Source organism: Rana temporaria, chromosome 6 (genome assembly GCF_905171775.1).
Source record: "Rana temporaria chromosome 6, aRanTem1.1, whole genome shotgun sequence".
NCBI lineage: Eukaryota > Metazoa > Chordata > Amphibia > Anura > Ranidae > Rana > Rana temporaria.
The window spans coordinates 37,491,871-37,511,181 of NC_053494.1; the positions used below are offsets into that span (position 1 = coordinate 37,491,871).

The window sequence follows — 19,311 nt, forward strand, 5'->3', positions numbered from 1 at the left end:
GGCAAGATTGTGAAGTGGCCGTAGGTAGCATGAAGTGGTTAATGAAAGCGGATATCAGCTTCTTGGTGTCTTGACGACGAACCACATCCATCAGGAATAGTGATTCCAATTTGGGAATGGAATCTCTGAATTGGGAATTAAGGGCATGCCGGAGCTGGAGGTAGCGGAAAAAACATACTATTAGGTAGGCCAAAATTGTCCTTAAGCCCTGGTTCACACTGGTGCGTTTTGACATGTCAAATCGCATGTCAAAACAGCGGTATTTGCCGCAAATTGCCGGCAATGGCACCCTCCTAATTGGTGCGGCGCTGCACCGATTTCAAAAAGTAGTTTCTGTACTAATTTTTGTGATTTCGGCCTGCGATTTACATTGACTGCACAGATGTCTCTAATCGTGGCTGAAATCGTGACTGCCAGCGGGAACGAAATCGTTCAGCTGAACTCGCACAGCTTCACTCCCGCAGTCCAAGGGCTAAGGGCTTTGAATGACCTAACCATACTGTTGTCCAGGACCTGTGAGAGAAACAAGACCCCCTTGACAATCCAAAGATTATGGTCAGGAGCGGTAAGCAGTTCAGGCAATTGGGAATTGTCCCACAATGGGGTATGTGTGTGGAATGCAGGGGCCTTGGTGGTATCCATTTTTTTAACATCCTTGCTTTTCCTTTTTACCAGTGATTAAATAGTGGGAGGACTTGGGTGTCCCAGTTTTCTGGACTGTCCTGCCTACTGAGCAATGGCCAGTCAGGTTGGCATACTCCAAAGGGTGACCACCGACATTCACACCTATTTTGAGTTTGGACTCTTTGTTTGTTTGTCCGCAGCATTCTGAGACACCTCACAGGTCCCAGAAGGCTGCTGGACCATTCAGAAAGTGTCGTGGGAAGCGGGCTGTGAACCCATAAGGAGTCTTAGCCGGCTTCCCACACTAAAGATGCAAACGCTGGGGACCTGAAGACCAGTGAAGAACTGGCTCAGGTGAGGACAGCGCTGGATCCATGGACTGGTAAGTATCCTTTGTATTAAAAGTCAGCAGGTACAGGATTTGTAGCTGCTGACTTTTTTTTCTTTTTTTTTTTCTTTCTAGGGTGAAGATCTTCCTTAAATGTACATTTTTAGACAAGACTTTATTTTTATTTTATTTTATTTATATTTTAAATGTTTTAGGGTTTTGTTTCTCCAATTATACTATGAGCTGTATTCTAGATCTATAAAAATAGAATGCAAATTGCAGATAGAGTGGAAATGATCAGGAAATGGGTCCAGTGCTTCATAAACTCAACATAAACAATGAGAACATGTATCTTTCATTTCCTCCTCCAGTGAAAAGCTGAATTGGAACGACGGAGACATACTAAAATAGCTGCCTTCTTTAAGTAGATTTTACGCTGTATCGGCAGGATTTTCAATAGCGTCTAATTTACTGGAGCTGACTTGCTCTCTGCCAGCGCTGCCACTTAAAAATACTTCTGGCATTCGGGTTGTAATTTTTGCTATTATTTGCATTGGGCAAATTGTCCTTCCGTAAGCCAATGGAAAATGTATTTCTCATGAATGTGTATTTCATTCTCATATATATATATACTCTGAATTGTTTTCTACTGTGAGCTGGAAGATTGTTGCTGCAGCCATTTTGTGTAAATTTAAAGTTATGTAAATGTATTATGTATATACTACTTTTTTTGCCATTTTTAAAGCCCAGTTCCGGTTCCTCTTCCACCTCTCCTATATCTAATCACTGAGTAAAGAAGAAAAAAAAGTCCAACCCCTGCCCTGTGATCGTCCAGGGCGGGGTCCTTCTCTTCTCTACCCGGGTGATGTGGACAGTTGCCATTTCACAGCCAGCCAAGGGTTCTCTGTGGATCCAGAAGACTGCTGACATTGGACTGCGAGGAATGAAGAGGACCGGTCTGCTTCTTCTTTAAAGAAGTGTCGCTTCCACTTTTATTAATGTGTTCTCTTCCGCAAGAGACCAAGTTCATGCAATATTTTGTCCCATTCTCCTATGACCTTGTCTAAGTAAGGTCGCCACAGTTTCTTGAAGCCAAACCCAAACATTTAGGTGGCGCGCACTCTAAGAAAATCCCATGTGTGTGTGTGTGTGCACAGTGGCAAAAGAGTCATTGGTTGCTAGGACACCGGCGCTAAACTGAGGGAAAAAATAGTTTTTACAAATAAAAATTGGGATATTTATTATAGCAAAAAGTAAAAAATATTGTGTGTGTGTTTTTTTTTTTTTTTTTTTTTTTTTACGCTTTTTTTTTGTTTTGTTTTTGTTTTATAGTGCAAAAAATAAAAACCGCAGAGATGATCAAATACCACCAAAAAAAGCTATATTTGTGGGAAAAAAAGGACGTTAATTTTGTTTAGGAGCCACGTCGCACGACCGCGCAATTGTCATTCAAAGCGTGACAGTGCTGAAAGCTGAAATTTTGCCTGGGCAGGAAGGGGGTATATGTGCCCAGTAAGCAAGCGGTTAAAGAGCGAAAACAAAATACTGCAGATTTATGTGCCCAGCTCAAATTTCATGAATCTGGTCTACGTCTACTTTAAGGCCCCTTTCACACGGGGCAGTGGAGGCGCGGTGACGGTATAGCGGCGCGATTTTTAGCGCCGCTATACCGTCGTATTTAACGCAATAATCGGCCACTAGCGGTGCGGGTTGGAAAAGGGTTAATACCGCCCGCAATGCGCCTCTGTAGAGGCGCATTGCGGGCGGTATTAGCGCGGTTTCCCATTGATTTCAATGGGAAGGAGCGGTAAACACCCCGCTCCTATACCGCTCCAAAAATGCGGCTAGCACGACTTTTGGAGCGGTCCTGCTAGCGCACCGCTTCAGTGTGAAAGCTTTCGGGCTTTCACATTGAAGCCTGCAGGGCACGATTTTTTCAGGCGGTAAAGCAGCACTATTTTTAGCGCTGAACCGCCTGAAAAACATGTCAGCGTGAAAGGGGTCTAACTGGCATTGTCCTATTCTCGGCTTGAGAAAAGTTATGGGGCTTTACTACTATAATACTTCCTTGATCACAGACCTGAAGCAAGCATGCAACCAGTGAACTCTGAACTCGGACTTTAGCATTGACAGCCCCTGTATTGCTGTCATGACTTGAGCTCCATAAATGTAATTTATTCTTGAAGGTGGCTTTAATAAATGTTTAGCTCATTCAGCGACCTGCTTCTGGAAGGAACGGTATTAAATCGTTTTTTTCTTCTTTTCTTGCTCACCACAAAACAAGTTGGAGGTTGTGCCAAGGCTGGTGTATCTCCTGGTCTCTATTAGGAACATGAGTGAAAGGCACCATGCTATGAGGGTTTCCTGGTCTTTCCTGAGACCTCGGCTTGGAACACATTGCCGGAATCTGTCTGAAATGAATTGCCTGGGTGATGTAAGGCACTTGTACTCCGTGTCCAAGCTTAATGAGAGAGATCCGCACAGCTCTGAAAAGGCTGAGAAGTGCCAACTTCTGGAACACTAGAAGCCATTCAAGCGTCGGTTGCAATGGCCTGAAGCTGCTAACCCCCCGGCCAGAAGGGTCAGCAGCTCTTTTAACACATGTCATTGTGACAGCCTGGCAACCGCCAACCTTTGAACTGAGATCTATGGAGCCACTGTTACAATTAATTAATACATTTTTAAAGGGGGGGGGGGATGTATTTAAACCGCCGCTCTGGCATCCTGCTACGGCTGGTCATGTGACCAAATTAAACTCAATCAAACTTTCTCTGACAGGTTTCTTTTAAAGTGTAAATACAGTGAACTTCAGATGTTCTCCTTTTTGGTCTGTTAGAAAAAAAAAGGTTTTCAATTGCATTATCCGTCCCATGAATACAAAATAACTACTGTATATACTCGAGTATAAGCCGACCCGAATATAACCTGAGTAGGGGTGCAACGGATCACAGTTGATCCGTGATCCGAATGGGTCACCCCCTTCGGATCGGAACACACTGTGATCTGCGGATTGCCACGGCTCCGGAGCTAGGCTGAAGCCGCGACCTTTCCTAATGTTACGGCGGCGGCTCCGGAGCTAGGCCGAAGCCGCAGCCTTTCCTAATGTTATGGCCGCGACTTCGGCCTACCTCCGGAGCCGTGACCATAACGCTAGGAAAGGCCGCGGCTTCGGCCTAGCTCCGGAGCCGCCACCGTAACATTGGGAAAGGCCGTGGCGTCGGCCTTGCTCCGGAGCCGCGGCCATCTTGGTACACCCGGCGGCGGCCCTCCTCTGTTTACACCCACAGAGGAGGAGCCCGCACTCGTGGGACACGCCGCTCGTCTGTCGGTACTAGCTGGGGGGGGGGGGGGGGTCACTGTGCCGAGAAGGGGGTCACTGTGCCGAGAAGGGGGTCACTGTGCCGAGAAGGGGGTCACTATGCCGAGAAGGGGGTCACTGTACTGAGAAGGGGGTCACTGTACTGAGAGGGGGGGGGTCTCTGTACTAAGAGGAGGGGGGGTGTGTCTGCACCAAGGGGGTACTATAGTTGGTGGGGGGGGGGAGGAGATGTGGATATTACAGTGGGGGAGATTTTTTTTTTTTTTGCCGATCCGAAAAATGATCCGATCCGTGACTCCTGATCCGAGGAACGATCCGAACTGTACGTTTTTTGATCCGTTGCACCCCTAAACCTGAGGCACCTAATTTTTACTCGAGTATAAGCCTAGGGTGTCCATGTGCATGCCTCGCTGTGCCCATGCCTCGCTGTGCCCATGCCTCGCTGTGCCCATGCCTCACTATGCCCCTGCCTCACTGTGTCCATGACTAGACTGACGTTTAACATGAGAGTCTATGGAAGGGGTGCGCAGTTTTGAAAAAATCAGTGCTCCCCAGCCGTAGGTCCCCCAGACAACAAACTTTGCACACGTTTAGAGAAGAAATGGAGCTAGATGTGTGCCAAGATCCGGGTCCAGAGAATCTACGACCGGCCAGTACCAAGTCCCCAAAGTCACCGGAGAAATTACCATTTAACATGGGAGTCTATGGAAGGGGTACCCGCTTTGAAAAATCGGTGCTCCCCGACCGTAGGTTCCCAAGACAACAAGCTTTGCACACTTGTAGAGAAAGGGTGGGGCTATATGTGTGCCAAATTTGGGGTCCAGGGGACCTATGGACGGCATTTTCAGCACAAAATAATGTGCTGAAAAACTCTGCTTATACTCGAGTATATACGGTATTGATCCTTCCTGAAATTCATTGCTGTCCATTTTATATTTTGCAATGATCCAACAATATCTTCCCCACCCAGTTCTCTCTGCGGGCTACAGAACACCTCCCCCTTATGTTGTAGAAAGGAGGTGTTCCATAGTCCTAACATACTAAACTATCAGGAGATGGATTGGGGACTGCAGAAGAAAGGGAGGATCAGAGAAGACGGAATCCAACTGCCTTTTTACACAATGCACAGGGTTAACCCCCTTAGATTTCGCAATGAGTAAACAAGCATGCGTTACTGCATAAACAGACTGATTTGCCTGTTGTGGGTTTAGTAACACTTGAATACACTTTATTTATAAGAATCAAGCCATCCTGAGTACATAAATACACAGCAAGGCGCTAATGTTTTACGACCACATCCTTTGTTGTTGCTGACTAGCTGAAAGCCACCTTCTTTTAACCACTTAAGGACCACCTCCTGCACATTTTACGTCGGCAGAATGGCACGGCTGAGCAGAGGCACGTACCTGTACGTCCCCTTTAAGTGCCCAGCTGTGGGTCGCGTGTGCGCGCCCGGGACCCGGTCCGAAGCTCCGTGACCGCGGGACCCGATCGCTGCCGGTGTCCCACGATCGGTCACAAGAGCTGAAGAACGGGGAGAGGTAAGTGTAAACACACCTTCCCCATTCTTCACAGTGGCAATGTCACTGATCGTCTGTTCCCTGATATAGGGAAAGGCAATCAGTGATGTCACATGTCCAGCCCTGCCCCCCTACAGTTAAAAACACATATGAGGTCACACATAACCCCTACAGCGCCCCCTAGTGGTTAACTTCTAAACGGCAATTGTCATTTTCACAGTAAACAGTGCATTGACAATGGTCCCAAAAATGTGTCAAAATTGTCCGATGTGTCCGCCATAATGCCGCAGTCACAAAAAAAAATCGCTGATCGCCGCCATTAGTAGTAAAAAAAAAAAAATACTAATAAAAATGCCAAAAAAACTATCCCCTATTTTGTAAACGCTATAAATTTTGTGCAAACCAATCGTTAAACGCTTATTGTGATTATTTTTTTTTACCAAAAATATGTAGAAGAATACGTATCTGCCTAAACTTAGGAAAAAAAAAAATTTTGTATCTTTTTTTGTATTTTTTTTTTAATCTTTTTTGTATCTTTTTTGGGGATATTTATTATAGCAAAAAGTATTGTTTATTTTTTTTAAATTGTCGCTCTATTTTTGTTTATTGCGCAAAAAATTAAAAACGCAGAGGTGATCAAATACCACCAAAAGAAATCTCTATTTGTGGGGGAAAAAAGGACGCCAATTTTGTTTGGGAGCCACGTCGCACGACCGCGCAATTGTCAGTTAAAGTGACGCAGTGCCGAATCTCAAAAACTGGCCAGGTCCTTTACCTGCATAATGGTCCGGGTCTTAAGTGGTTAAACGCAGTTGAATAGCACCGGAAATAAATATGTATGCAGTAACCTCACCTTGCTATAATTAGACTACCTAAGCAACACCACGGAGTCAGAAGGGGAAGAAGCGCTTGATCTCATTTTATAGAACGTAAAAATGTGTTAAATAAAAAACATTGCAGATAAAAAAGGTTAAAAGGCAAAATGCTTTCCTTTTTTCTATAGCCTTAAAGCGAAACTTCACTCTGCCAATCCACATTGACTATTTTTAATCCTTATGCTTCTAGCACTAGTAAATAGACCGTAAACTATATTATATTTACTTTATTTTAATTTTTTTTTTTTCCAGTTACTTCCTGGTTTCTGGCTTGGGCACATTTTATGTCCTACATCCCCCCATGTGTGCCCCATGTTCCCTGATTGTGCCCTGATATGCTCTCATGTGCCCCATGTGCCCTGGTGTGCTCGTATGTGCCCCATGTGCCCTGATATGCCCCATGTGCCCTGATGTGCTCTGATTGTGCCCCATGTACCCTGATGTGGCCCATGTACCCTGATGTGCCATGTGCCCCATGTACCCTGATGTGCCCCATGTACCCTGATGTGCTGGGCTTTGTACCCTGATGTGCTGTTTCATGTGCCCTGTACCTTGATGTGCCATTTGCCCTGTACCCTGATGTGCCATGTGCCCTGTCCAGATGTGCTGTGCCCTGATGTGCCATGTCCTGCACTGTGCCATGTGCCCTGTCCTGATATGCCCTGCCCTAATGTGCCGTGCACCCTGATGTGGCCTGTTGTGCTGTACCCTTATGTGCTGTGCTCTGATGTGCCCTGTACCCTGATGTGCTGGGCTTTGTACCCTGATGTGCTGGGCTTTGTACCCTGATGTGCGCTGTGCACTCATGTGTGCTGTGCCCTGTGCCCTGATGTGCTGTACCCTGATGGTGAGTGGTCAGTGTTTAGTGTAGTGGTCAGTGTGCAGTGTAGTGGTCAGGGTTAATAATGCGTTCGCTGACACCAGTACTGTTTTTGAAGTTTGAAAGTTTGCATGCGGCCCCCCATGGGATATGGAAACTTGTCTTGTGGTCCTCAGGTAATTTGAGTTTGAGACCCCTGCAGTAGACTGTTGGCTTCCCAGCCAGTAGTCCTTTGGTAGGTTGCGTTTCTTTCCCTCAAGGAATGTATAAAATACATTCGCATATTAATACAGAGGAGTCGGAGTCGGAAGTACATAAAACTGAGGAGTCGGAACATTTATCTACCGACTCCACAGCCCTGCTTTAGTGATCCTAAATTCTCCTTTTTTTTTTTCTGTTTTAAAAATAGAAAATATGTGATACTTGCCTACACTGGCCCAGATTCAGGTAGAATTGCGCGATATTTGTGGGGGAGCAGGGCAACGATTTTGCCCTGCGCCCCCGCAAATATTTTGCGCTGCCCTCGATTCACGGAGCAGTAGCTCCGTGAATTGTGAGGGCGCGCCGGCAAATTTGCCCGGCGTAAGCGCGCGCAAGTTAAATGATCCCGCCAATCATTTAAATTGGGCGCGCTCCCGCGCCGAGCGTACAGCGCATGCTCCGTCGGGAAACTTTCCCGACGTGCATTGCGGCAAATGACGTCGCAAGGACGTCATTTGCTTCTAAGTGAACGTGAATGGCGTCCAGCGCCATTCACGTTTCACTTACGCAAACGCCGTGAAATTCAAATTTCACGGCGCGGGAAGGCCGGCTATACTTTAGCATTGGCTGCCCCTACTATTAGAAGGGGCAGCCTTGCGCTAAAAGTAGCCGTACGGAAACTCCGTACCTGGCTTGCGCGGGGCCCGCGCAAGCTTGTGAATCAGTGGTAGTATGCAATTTGCATACTACACGCTGATACACAATGGGACTGCCCCCTAGCGGCCCCCGCAAGAATGCAGCCTAAAATCTGCGAGGCATAAGAGCCTAATGCCGCGCAGATTTTAGCCTGCAGTTGGTGTAACGAGGTTCCTGAATCAGGAGCACTCGTTACACTGGAGCAAGTAAGCACTTGCGCTGCGTAACCTATGGTTGCGCGGGCGCAAGTGCTTCTTGAATCTGGGCCATTATGTAGAAGTTTTGAACAGGGCAGCCCAGATCCTCCTCTTCTCGGGTCCCTCGGCGCTCCTGACCCTCTTTCCTGCCGAGTGCCCCCACAGCAAGCAGCTTGCTATGGGAGCACCCGAGCCGAGCCTCTGTGTGTCCATTCAGACACGGAGCCATGGCTCGGCCTCGCCCCCTCTCTCTCCTCACTTCTTTGTCTGAATTTCTCACTTCCTGTTCTTCCTCAGTAAGCTGGCCCAGTAGGGGAGAGGAACAGTGCGCATACGCAGTAGGGTTCCCGGCATAAAGCTGAAGGCTACACTGCTGGGTTCCCTTACCCGCAACCTCGTGCTCCATACGGTTCCCAGTACGGCACAGCAGGCTCAAAGGCCTAACAAAACTGCAACATTTGTAAGTGCAATATTAACTGTTTTTAATATTTTTTTTATACGTTTAATGCACTACATGGAGCGTTTATTTCTACATATCGCGTGCACCTGTGGACGGTCCATTGGTTGAGAGCCACTGTTCAGAGATTGTATTTGCTGATTCTTGGAGAGAGCTGATTGGTTACAGGCATACATTGATCCTCTGTTATGGGGGATCGTGGTAAGTAGTCATTTATGCTGATTGGTGGATTCTTCGCGATTGCTTTTTGGATACGATATTGCACAATATATGGACTTCCTTCACAGAGCACTGGTGTTTCAGTTTATTCATTTAAGCTCATATGCACTAGTAATTTTATGGACATTAAAGGGGTTGTAAAGGAAACATTTTTTTTTCATAATAAGCATCCTTTACCTGCAGACAATCCTCTTTTCACTTCCTCATTGTTCGTTTTTGCTCAGAAGTTGCTCTATTTCTTCTCTGTTCTGTTCACTTCCTGCTTGTCTGATTTTACTGACCACCGTGAAGGGAGGCTTTACTGCGGTGGTCAGTAACGTGCTCACCCCCTCCTGGGAACTACATCTGTGCGGCAGGACGCTCTCTACGTGTTAGAGACTTCAAGGAGGTGTGAATTACTGGGCGTGCCGCAGTTCATACTGGGAAATGAATGTTCTTACATGAACGAGCGCCGCAAACCAGGAAGTGAATGAGAGAACAGAAACCAGAACGCCGGAGGTGATATAGATGAAGGAATTTAATAGGTATTTACTTGTTTTTTAACAGAATCATTACACTATTCTGTCTGTCATTAATTTAAGGCAAACATTTTTTTTTTCGTTACAACTCCTTTAACTTCTTTTGGTTTCACGTATCAACACTTTGGGCTAGATCCAGAAATCATTTACGTTGGCGTTTCTATTGATACGCCGCCTAAATTCAAAGCTGCGCCGGGGTATCTTCTTTCTGTATTCAGAAAGCAAGATGCGCCGAAATTAGGCCAAAATCTGACTGGCGTAAGTCTCTTAAGCCGTCGTATCTTAGTTGCATATTTACGCTGGCCGCTAGGTGGTGCTTCCGTCGATTTACGCGAGGAATATGCCAATTAGGTAGATACGCTGATTGAGAAACGTATGTCCGCCCGGCGCATTTTTTTTATGTCGTTTACGTTAGGCTTTTTCCGGCGTAAAGTTACCCCAGCTATATGAGGTGTATCCTATGTTAAGTATGCACGTCGTTCCCGTGTCGAACGTTAAAATTTTTACGTCGTTTGAGTAAGTCGTTCGCGAATAGGGCTGTATGTAAGTTACGTTCACGTCTAAAGCATTTACGATTTGCGGCGTAATTTCGAGCATGCGCACTGGGATTCTTTCACGAACGGCGCATGCGCCATTCCTAAAAAACTTCAAATATGTGGGGTCACACTAAATTTAAATAAAACACGCCCACATCATCCAGATTTGAATTAGGCGGGCTTACGCCGAACCTCATACGCTACACCGCTGTAACTTAGGGCGCAAGTTCTTTATGAATACGAAACTTGCGCCCTAAGTTACGGCGGCGTAACGTATCTGAGATACGTTACGCCAGCATAAAAATACGCCGGGCTATCTGAATCTAGCCCTGTGTGTTTTTTTTTTTTTTTCATTCATTTTTTAAGTTTATGGATTTATGTATGGGTCGTCTATTAATTCATTGTTGGTGATCTTATTTGTTACTTTGGTTTAATTCTAATTTGAATGATCACAGGGTTAGCGTGATTTTATTTTTCTTCTAACCTCCTCAAGGTATAATTAAAGCAATTTTATTTATTTTTCATTGGATAAAGTGAAGAGGAAATTGAAGACATAGCAAATTTGAATTGCTCTCTGTGTCCCTGTTGAGGTACATTTGGTTTTCTCTTGCCCTTTTTACCGTTCTCCATGAAAGTGAAGGAAAATGCCAAATTTTGAGGTGTCACCAGAACAGGAATAAAGAGTAAATCTTCATGTCGTGGCACCAGTTTTGGTGACCACCAGTGATTGCCTCACTTTTGAGGCGTTGCCCTCTCACTTCCTGTTCTGCCTAAGGGACAGAAAGTGAAGAGAAATCTCCCCAATGGTACATAGATGGCAAAAAAAAAAACTTACAGGGGTGATAACCCTTCTGTACTCTATCCAAAACTAGGAGGGTTTCCCTATAATTCCACTTTAATGTCCAGGGAAGACATATTTGTATCCTCATTCTGTACATGAGGTTTTTCCTGAGGCTGCAGTCAGTGAACAGACGTCTGCTTTTCATTACTCTCGTGCTGTGAGCTTAGTATAAAGAAATGTAAAATAATTCATTACGGTTTTATAACCGGCGCAGGTTAATATGAAGACTCATGGAGCGTAAATATTTACCCAATCGTTCACTTTCCTGTTCACTTATAATCCAGATGTGCTCGCCTGGGAAAAGGCCTCGTGCTTTGATCTGAAACTCTTCTTGTATGCTGTAGAGTTCAGGATATGTTTTACATCAGCTGTACTTCAATTATGTTAATGTGAACCAGAGTAGATCTATCACTGAGGTAAAAGATGCAACTCTTCGGAGTCTGTTTATATATGCTGTTCATTATAGGTTTATGGGCCTTCACTTATATAAAAACCAATAGGAAAGATTTCCATATTACCCGTAGTATTAATGTTATTTCATTGTATGCTACTTTGCACTTGTAGTTTGTAGTGCAAAGTGGATTTGCCCTTAGTAAATAACCCCCAGTGTATTACCGTATTTTAAACAGAATAGGCACGCATTTTTAATGTTTTACATAGCTATACTTGTAAAAGGGGCCAGCCTGAGGTGATCTAGCAGGACTTAATTTTCTGACTAAAGTTCTACTTAACCACTTGAGACCCGCGCTATAGAAGAAAGACGTCCACAGCGCGGCTCTCAAGTGCCGGGTGGACGTCCTGCTATTTACATTCCCCGCGTGCGCCGATGGGGGCACGCAGCGGGGAAACACTGGGCCAGATTCACATAAGAGATACGACGGCGTATCTCCTGATACGCCGTCGTATCTCTGTGATCCGCCTGTCCTAACTATGCGACTGATTCATAGAATCAGTTACGCATAGCTAGCCCTAAGATCTGACAGGTGTAATGGAATTACACTGTCGGATCTTAAGGATGCAATTCTAGGCCGGCCGCTAGGTGGCGAGGCCATTGCGGCCGGCGTAGAATATGCAAATGAATACTTACGGCGATCCCCGAACAGCCCATCGATCTAAATGTACGTCGTTTCCGTCGAGTTGCGTCGCGTAAAATTAGGGCTTAGCCCTAGTTGTCCTAAGCCATGTTAAGTATGGCCGTCGTTCCCACGACGAAATTTAAAAAACAACGTCGTTTGCGTAAGACGTCCGTGAATGGCGCTGGACGCCATTTACGTTAACGTGTAAGCAAATGACGTCGGTGCGACGTCATTTAGCGCAATGCACATCGGGTAATTTACCCGACGGAGCATGTGCAGTACGCTCGGTGCGGGAACGCGCCTAATTTAAATGGTGCCCGCCCCATTTGAATTGGGCGGGCTTGCGCCGAGCGCATTTACGATACACCGCCGCAAGTTTACAGGTAAGTTTTCTGAGAATCAGGCACTTACGCTGTAAACCTGCGGCGGTGTAACGTAAATCACATACGTTACGCTGCCCAGGAGCAACGTAATTGTATGTGAATCTGGCCCACTGTGCCTGGCGCATCGCTGGGAAGCCGATGCGTGTGCCTGGCGGCCGCGATGTCCGCCAGCTTCCCGCGATCGGCGGTGACAGCAGGGACGTGGAGCTCTGTGTGTAAACACAGAGCTCCACGTCCTGTCAGGGAGAGATGAGACCGATGCTGTGTCCCTTTACATAGGGACACAGCATCGGTCACCTCCCCCAGTCAGTCCCCCTCCACACACAGTTAGAATACACCCAGGGAATACATTTAACCCCTTCCTCACCCCCTAGTGTTAACCCCTTCCCTGCCAGTCACATTTATACAGTAATTAGTGCATTTGTATAGCACTGAATGTGAATGGTCCCAAAATGTTGTCAAAAGTGTCCGATATGTCCGGCACAATATCGCAGGCCTGACAAAAAAAATCGCAGATCGCCGCCATTACTAGTAAAAAAAAAATCATAAATCTATCCCCTATTTTGTAGGCACTATAACTTTTGCGCAAACCAATCAATATACGCTTATTGCGATATTTTTGTAAAAAAAAAAAAAAATGTAGAAGAATACGTTTTGGCCTAAACTGAGAAAAATAAATTGGGATATTATTATAACAAAAAGTAAAAAATTGTGTGTTTTTATTTTTTTTGTAATTTCTGCCTTTTTTTGTATATAGCGCAAAAAATAAAAACCGCAGAGGTGATCAAATACCACCAAAAGAAAGCTCTATTTGTGGGAAAAAAATGATAAAAATATAATTTGGGTACAGTGTTGTATGATCGCGCAATTGTCATTCAAAATGCGTCGGCTCTGAAAGCTGAAAATTGGTCTGGGCAGGAAGGAGGTTTAAGTGCCCAGTAATGAAGTGGTTAAACATTTTTGGCAAAAACGTTGAAACTCTGGCCCTCCAATGGATTACCAAAATTGGTCTGCACCAGCGTGTCTTGGCCCTCTCTACAAAGAGTTACATTTCTAGAATGTTTTAGACTAGACTGCACATCAATACTTTTAAAAATAGATGATTATTGGTAGACCATAAATGGGGGCTGGCGTGAATTTCACCTGGCTCATGAAGAACCCCGAAGATACCACTCCACCCAACCTCATCCTTCAATCTGAAAAACGATAAGGTCAGGTGGAAAATTGTTGGCTAGTGACTGCGGCAAATCGGATGCAGAAACTGGTTGGGTATTTTGACAGACATGGGTTCCCTCTTACCCCCATCCATCCTCCCCTCCACCATATTTTCACCCCCCAACCAGGGTTTGACAAATTTTCTTGGAATCTAGGAGCCATCTAAAAAAGTTACGTCCCCCGTCCCGACAAGCTCGTGCGCAGAAGCGAACACATACGTGAGTAGCGCCCGCAGATGTAAACGGTATTCAAACCACACGTGAGGTATCGCCGCGATCGTTAGAGCGAGAGCAATAATTCTAGCCCTAGACCTCCTCTGTAACTCAAAACATGCAACCTGTAGAATTTTTTGAACGTGGCCTATGGAGATTTTAAAGGGTAAAAGTTTGTCGGCATTCCACGAGCGGATGCATTTTTGAAGCGTGACATGTTGGGTATCAATTTACTCGGCGTAACATTATCTTTCACAATTTAAAAAAAAATTGGGATAACTTTACTGTTGTCTTATTTTTTTAATTTAAAAGTTTATTTTTTCCCCCAAAAAAGTGCGCTTGTAAGACCGCTGCACAAATATGGCGTGACAGAAAGTATTGCAACGATGGCCCTTTTATTCTCTAGGGTGTTAGAATAAAAAATATATATAATGTTTGGGGGTTCTAATTAGAGGGAAGGAGATGGCAGTGAAAATAGTGAAAAATTACATTAGAATTGCTGTTTAACTTGTAATGCCAACGGCCACCACTAGATGGCGCCAGCTCACAGAAGGAAGAGCTTGGGACACAGGATCCTGTGCCTCCGTGCGCCCCCACCTCCCCGCCGTGGCCGGTAATTGAGGCCGCAAAGCCGCGGCCTTAATTACCGGCGGGCGCCAGGTCACAATTTCTTGTGGCAATTGCGACCTGGCGCCCGGATATTGTCGACCCCTGCCCCCAACCATCCTACCCTCAACCATATCTGTACCCCCAGACCAGCAAGGGTATTTATTAAAAGCGGTTAGTTTCTGAAAATGAATGCCATGGTGGAAATTGCAAGTTTGGGGTAGGTGGCTTTGGGTCTGTTGAATAAATGTCGCCTGTAAGGATGACATGACAATATCTTGGGTGACATGACTACTAAATTTTGTCCTAGGTCCACAGACTGTACTTCTAACACAGGCCTCCTAAAAATGTTGGTGTCAGACAAATGGGATATGTTTAAGTGTTTATATTCAGAGCCATATACTGTAAGTTTTCTACATTCTCCTTGGCCTTTGATGTGGTTTTTAAATGGTTTTGTTAGCGGATTCCTGCGACTGTCCTTAAACACTGTTATAATGGGTACTTATTATGGCTGTGTAATAACACATCTGTGGGAATGGCAGTGAGGGGCCCAGTAATGGCCTGTGAGTCAGTGTTTTTGGCATGTGCTAATCTTTTCGTGTTACAGTGTGGCAGTACGTAGGAGTTCCCAGCTCTGCCTACAGAAAGCGTTCAAGGTGCTATCATGCTTGCTTTTAGTAGAAAGCTGCGTGTAGTTAGATAATAAATTCCACCCACTCTTCGCAATACCCCACTCAATAGATCTTAACCCTTTCCCAGCTGTACAGAAAATTCTGGGTATAGATGTGTATTTTCTTAAAGGAACATTTACTGAGAGAAACATGAAAGCTGATTTGGACTTCTTACATTGAGGTTGCCACTTGGCTTCCTATTCTGTAAGGACCAGTTCACCAGTGTCGGGGCTGAGCTCAGCCCTTCCTTCTCTGAGCTGGCCACTCAGCTGTCGTCTAATTGCCAGCTCCTATCTCTCCACAATGACTCGCCTGTTGATGATCCGGCTCGTCTGTCCTGCCTACTTAAGCTTTCCAGTTCACTTGCTCTCTGCCTTCGCCTTGGTCAACATCACAGAGACTTTCTCCTGCGTTCCTGTTGAAGACTTTGCTTGGCTGACATCCCTTATGGCTCCTGATCCTGCTTGCTGTTCTACTATCTTCATCCCTGGCTTCCTGACCCTTGGCTTGTCTGAGTATCCGACCCAGTTCCTGAACTCTGGCTATGTTTTGACTACGCTTGGAGCCGGTTCACACTGGGGCGACTTGGGATCCGACTTGAAGTCGTCCCAAGTTGCGCTGTCGAGAAAAACAATGCAAGTGAATGGGAGCGGTGTTAATACACACGACTCGAGTCGCTCCGACTTCAAAAGAAGTTCCTGTACTACTTCAATCCGACTTGTAGGCGATTTGTACCCATTGATTTCAATGGAAGTCTGATCCAAGTCTGATCCAAGTCGGATCACTGTCTTAACTGAAGCGACTTTCCAGGAAGATAACATACATTTCTCAGGCAAACCTCTCCCTCCTCCTCCCTCCCCTAGAGCTGATTGTTGTTTGATTGGCCACTGGAAAGTCTCCTGTCCTGGAGACGACTTCAAGTCGTGTTGTAAATCGCCCCAGATAGCCCTGTGGTTCATGCTCAAGTCGTGTCGGAGTCGCCTCTGAAAGTCGCGCTGGAAGTCGTGTCGCCCTAGTGTGAACAGACTCTTACTCTGTTTTATCTTTTCTTATTATTTTATAATAATAAGTGTGATTTAACTGTACTTCTGTCCCAGTCTGATTCATGGTTTCTGAGAACCAGTTTTTACCGTAATGGTCCTTTTTTTTTTTTTTTTTTTTTATCATTATTTTTTTTTATCATTTCTTCGTTTTTTATTTTTTATTTAAAGTGTCTTTCTGGCCCTACACATTTTGATTTTTCGTTTTGAAATATTTTATTGAATTTTATAATTATCAACAAAATGCCATTAACAGAGCATATACAATAATATAATAGAAATAGATATTCCATTAACAGAACATGTACAATGGTATAGTAGAAAAAGGGGGTAATCATTCAGGAAAGTAACTCTTATAAACGTAAATGAAAATAGATCACCTAGCGAATTCTAGGATAAAATTATGTAACATGAAGTGTCATAATCATAGCTTCATGGCAGATATTTGACGACAAGTAATTGAGAAATTAAGTTGATTGAAATAATATAATATACAGTAATTATGTCATCTATGAGGAGCATTGAATCAACCTATAAAGAAATATAAAGTTAATGTGTTGTAGAATAGCTGGGGCAATAAATTAGGCTAAACCAGGGACAAGTTCCTTCTCTTGGCTTGGCTTTATCTGGTGCGAAGGTCAAAAATCCCAAACATTCAAAGCATCTTCTATTACAGTTGGTATATCGGATAATTAACAAGAATAAACCTAGTAGAGGGAATAGGGCACAGAGGGGAGAGAGCGAGAAATGTCCAGGGGGACCAATGGTTGGAGAATCAGGTGAAGGTAATCATAGTAGCGGGGTGCATATTATAAACTCTCAGGGAGAAATTGGTGAACAGTCCAAACCAGGGGGTAAATGGTGTTTGATCCAAGGTCTCCATAAGGATTTAAAATTGGAATCTTTATCTAGCAGGATAGATTCAGTTTTAGCATGTATCATAGATTGTGTGACTGTTTGACTACGTATTTGATTTTTAAAGTTACTGGTTACTATGTTTTGCACATGAATGGTGTCCACGACTGAATGGGTTCTGTACCTGTTGGAAATCTTGCTAGAGGTGCACAGGGCCTGTTCTTGGCATCCTCGAGAAGCTGTGCCTTCTGGGAAATCTCAGATATTCACTTTTTTTATTTTTATATACATTTAGTTCATATACGGATCTAAAAGGTTAAAAGTATGAAAAAAAAGTTTATATTACCATAAAGTATGGGCATACAAGTACAGTAGTATCAACGTTGCTTCTTATTTGTGGTCTGTAATGGTGAAGTGAAGATGGCTATAATGTAATGGCTATAATGGGCTTTTTTTTTTTTTTCTTGCAGTCTCTGATGCTATTGAGCTGTGTTGCACTAGCCTGCCTAGCTTTAGATCTCATCTTCCTGCTCTTCTATTCCTTCTGGTTCTGCTGCCGTCATCGGAAAACAGAAGAGAACACAAATGCGGACTGTTGCTGCACTGCGTGGTGCGTTATCATTGCCACTCTGGTCTGCAGGTAAGCACCCACATTTTTTTATTTTATTTTTGGAAGCCGATCCCGTTTCATTTTTGTTTTTTTGCATATATATATATATATATATATATATATATATATATATATAGTTAGTTTGACTGGAGTGCTACTTTAAATCAGGCAAGTAGTCTTGCAGATCGGGGGAAAATATTCCTGGACTCGGAGAAGGTAAAGCTCATGTTGAAATAATTACTGAATGGCCCCAGCAATGCTTTGTGGCTGCCCTCACCACATGATTGTGACTTATAACTGGACTCAAGGGCATAATAGAGTTCTTGGTAGCAGGAACACAAAATATGGCCTTCAGCTCCACTAGCGTGTTGTATTTCATTCCATGGCCGCTGATGGAAGTATATTGCTGGTACGAAGAACTGCCTAATATAAAATGAACTTAAATTGCACTCCATTACTTTCAGCAATGATAAATTTAAAGGTTTCAGAAGGTTGTTCAAGTTTGCATAATAAGAAACAAAAGAGGCCGCACCAGCCTAGTGTATTATCCAAAGCACCATGTGTTTTAAAGGGAAAAATAGGGGATTATACTCGCAAAGCAAATTTGCATAAAAAGCTCATCGCATTGGCCAGAAAAGAATGACCAGAGCTGCTATCTGTGCTCCCCAGATGGTCTAAGTTGGCACAAAAAGTGAACCACTGACACGTTTCAAGGGTGTACCGTCTTCCTCAGAGCTACTGAGGAAGAAGGGACTCCCTCGAAACATGTCGGAGTCTGCAGTTCACTTTTTTTCTTTTGTGTGCCCCCATAGCAAGCATCTTGCTATGGGGGCACACCTGTGGGCTCACTCCTGAGCCCGGTTGTGTGCATCTATTGACACAGTGCGGCTCAGCCCCACCCCCAGCTCTCTAATTACCGGATTAGATTGACAGCAGTGAGTGAGTGAGAAACTTGTATAGCGCAAACAAATGCTAACTTAATCGCCTCAAGGCGCTGGCATCCAGAGTTGTACAGGTCTTTCAGAAGAGGTGGGTCTTCATTTTTTTTTTCCCCCCCCTAAAAACCCGATGGTTTTCTTCCAAGCGGATGGTCGTGGGTAGAGCATTCCAGAGCCGTGGTCCAGTAGGAGCCAATGGATTCTGCTGCTGCTCCTGTAAGCCGAGAGAGAGAGCAGAGAGCTGGTGTAGGCCGGTGTTCTGTCGAAGTGCCTTCCTATTGAATAGTGCCCGGGTGGAAGTGCGCATGAGCTGAGTTTTCTATCGGCTGTTATCTCGCGTTGTCGAGGCACGCTCATGTAGGTGAGGGGCGGATATTTACAAGAAGGGGTCAGATTTTTCAATGATGGGCAGTGCTGGGGGCAGAATTTTTATCGCTGGCCAAACAAATCTGCCAGATAAATCTTTATCTGCTATTCATTTTGAACGCATGCGGTGCGTGTTTAGTCAATTGAAGAGCGACTTTTTCTATATTGGATAAAGCACTGCCTATCAT

General features: G+C 44.7%; 1 protein-coding gene across 6 annotated transcripts in view; it reads left to right on the forward strand.

Moving 5' to 3' along the window:
- TTYH3 (tweety family member 3) overlaps nt 1–19,311 on the forward strand; it is a 204,516-nt gene that overhangs the window by 57,958 nt on the left and 127,247 nt on the right. For all 6 annotated transcript variants that reach the window (XM_040356673.1, XM_040356670.1, XM_040356671.1 and 3 more), the window contains exon 2: nt 17,680–17,849. In XM_040356673.1, coding sequence (XP_040212607.1) covers nt 17,680–17,849 — 170 coding nt within the window. The remainder of the gene's footprint in view (nt 1–17,679; nt 17,850–19,311) is intronic.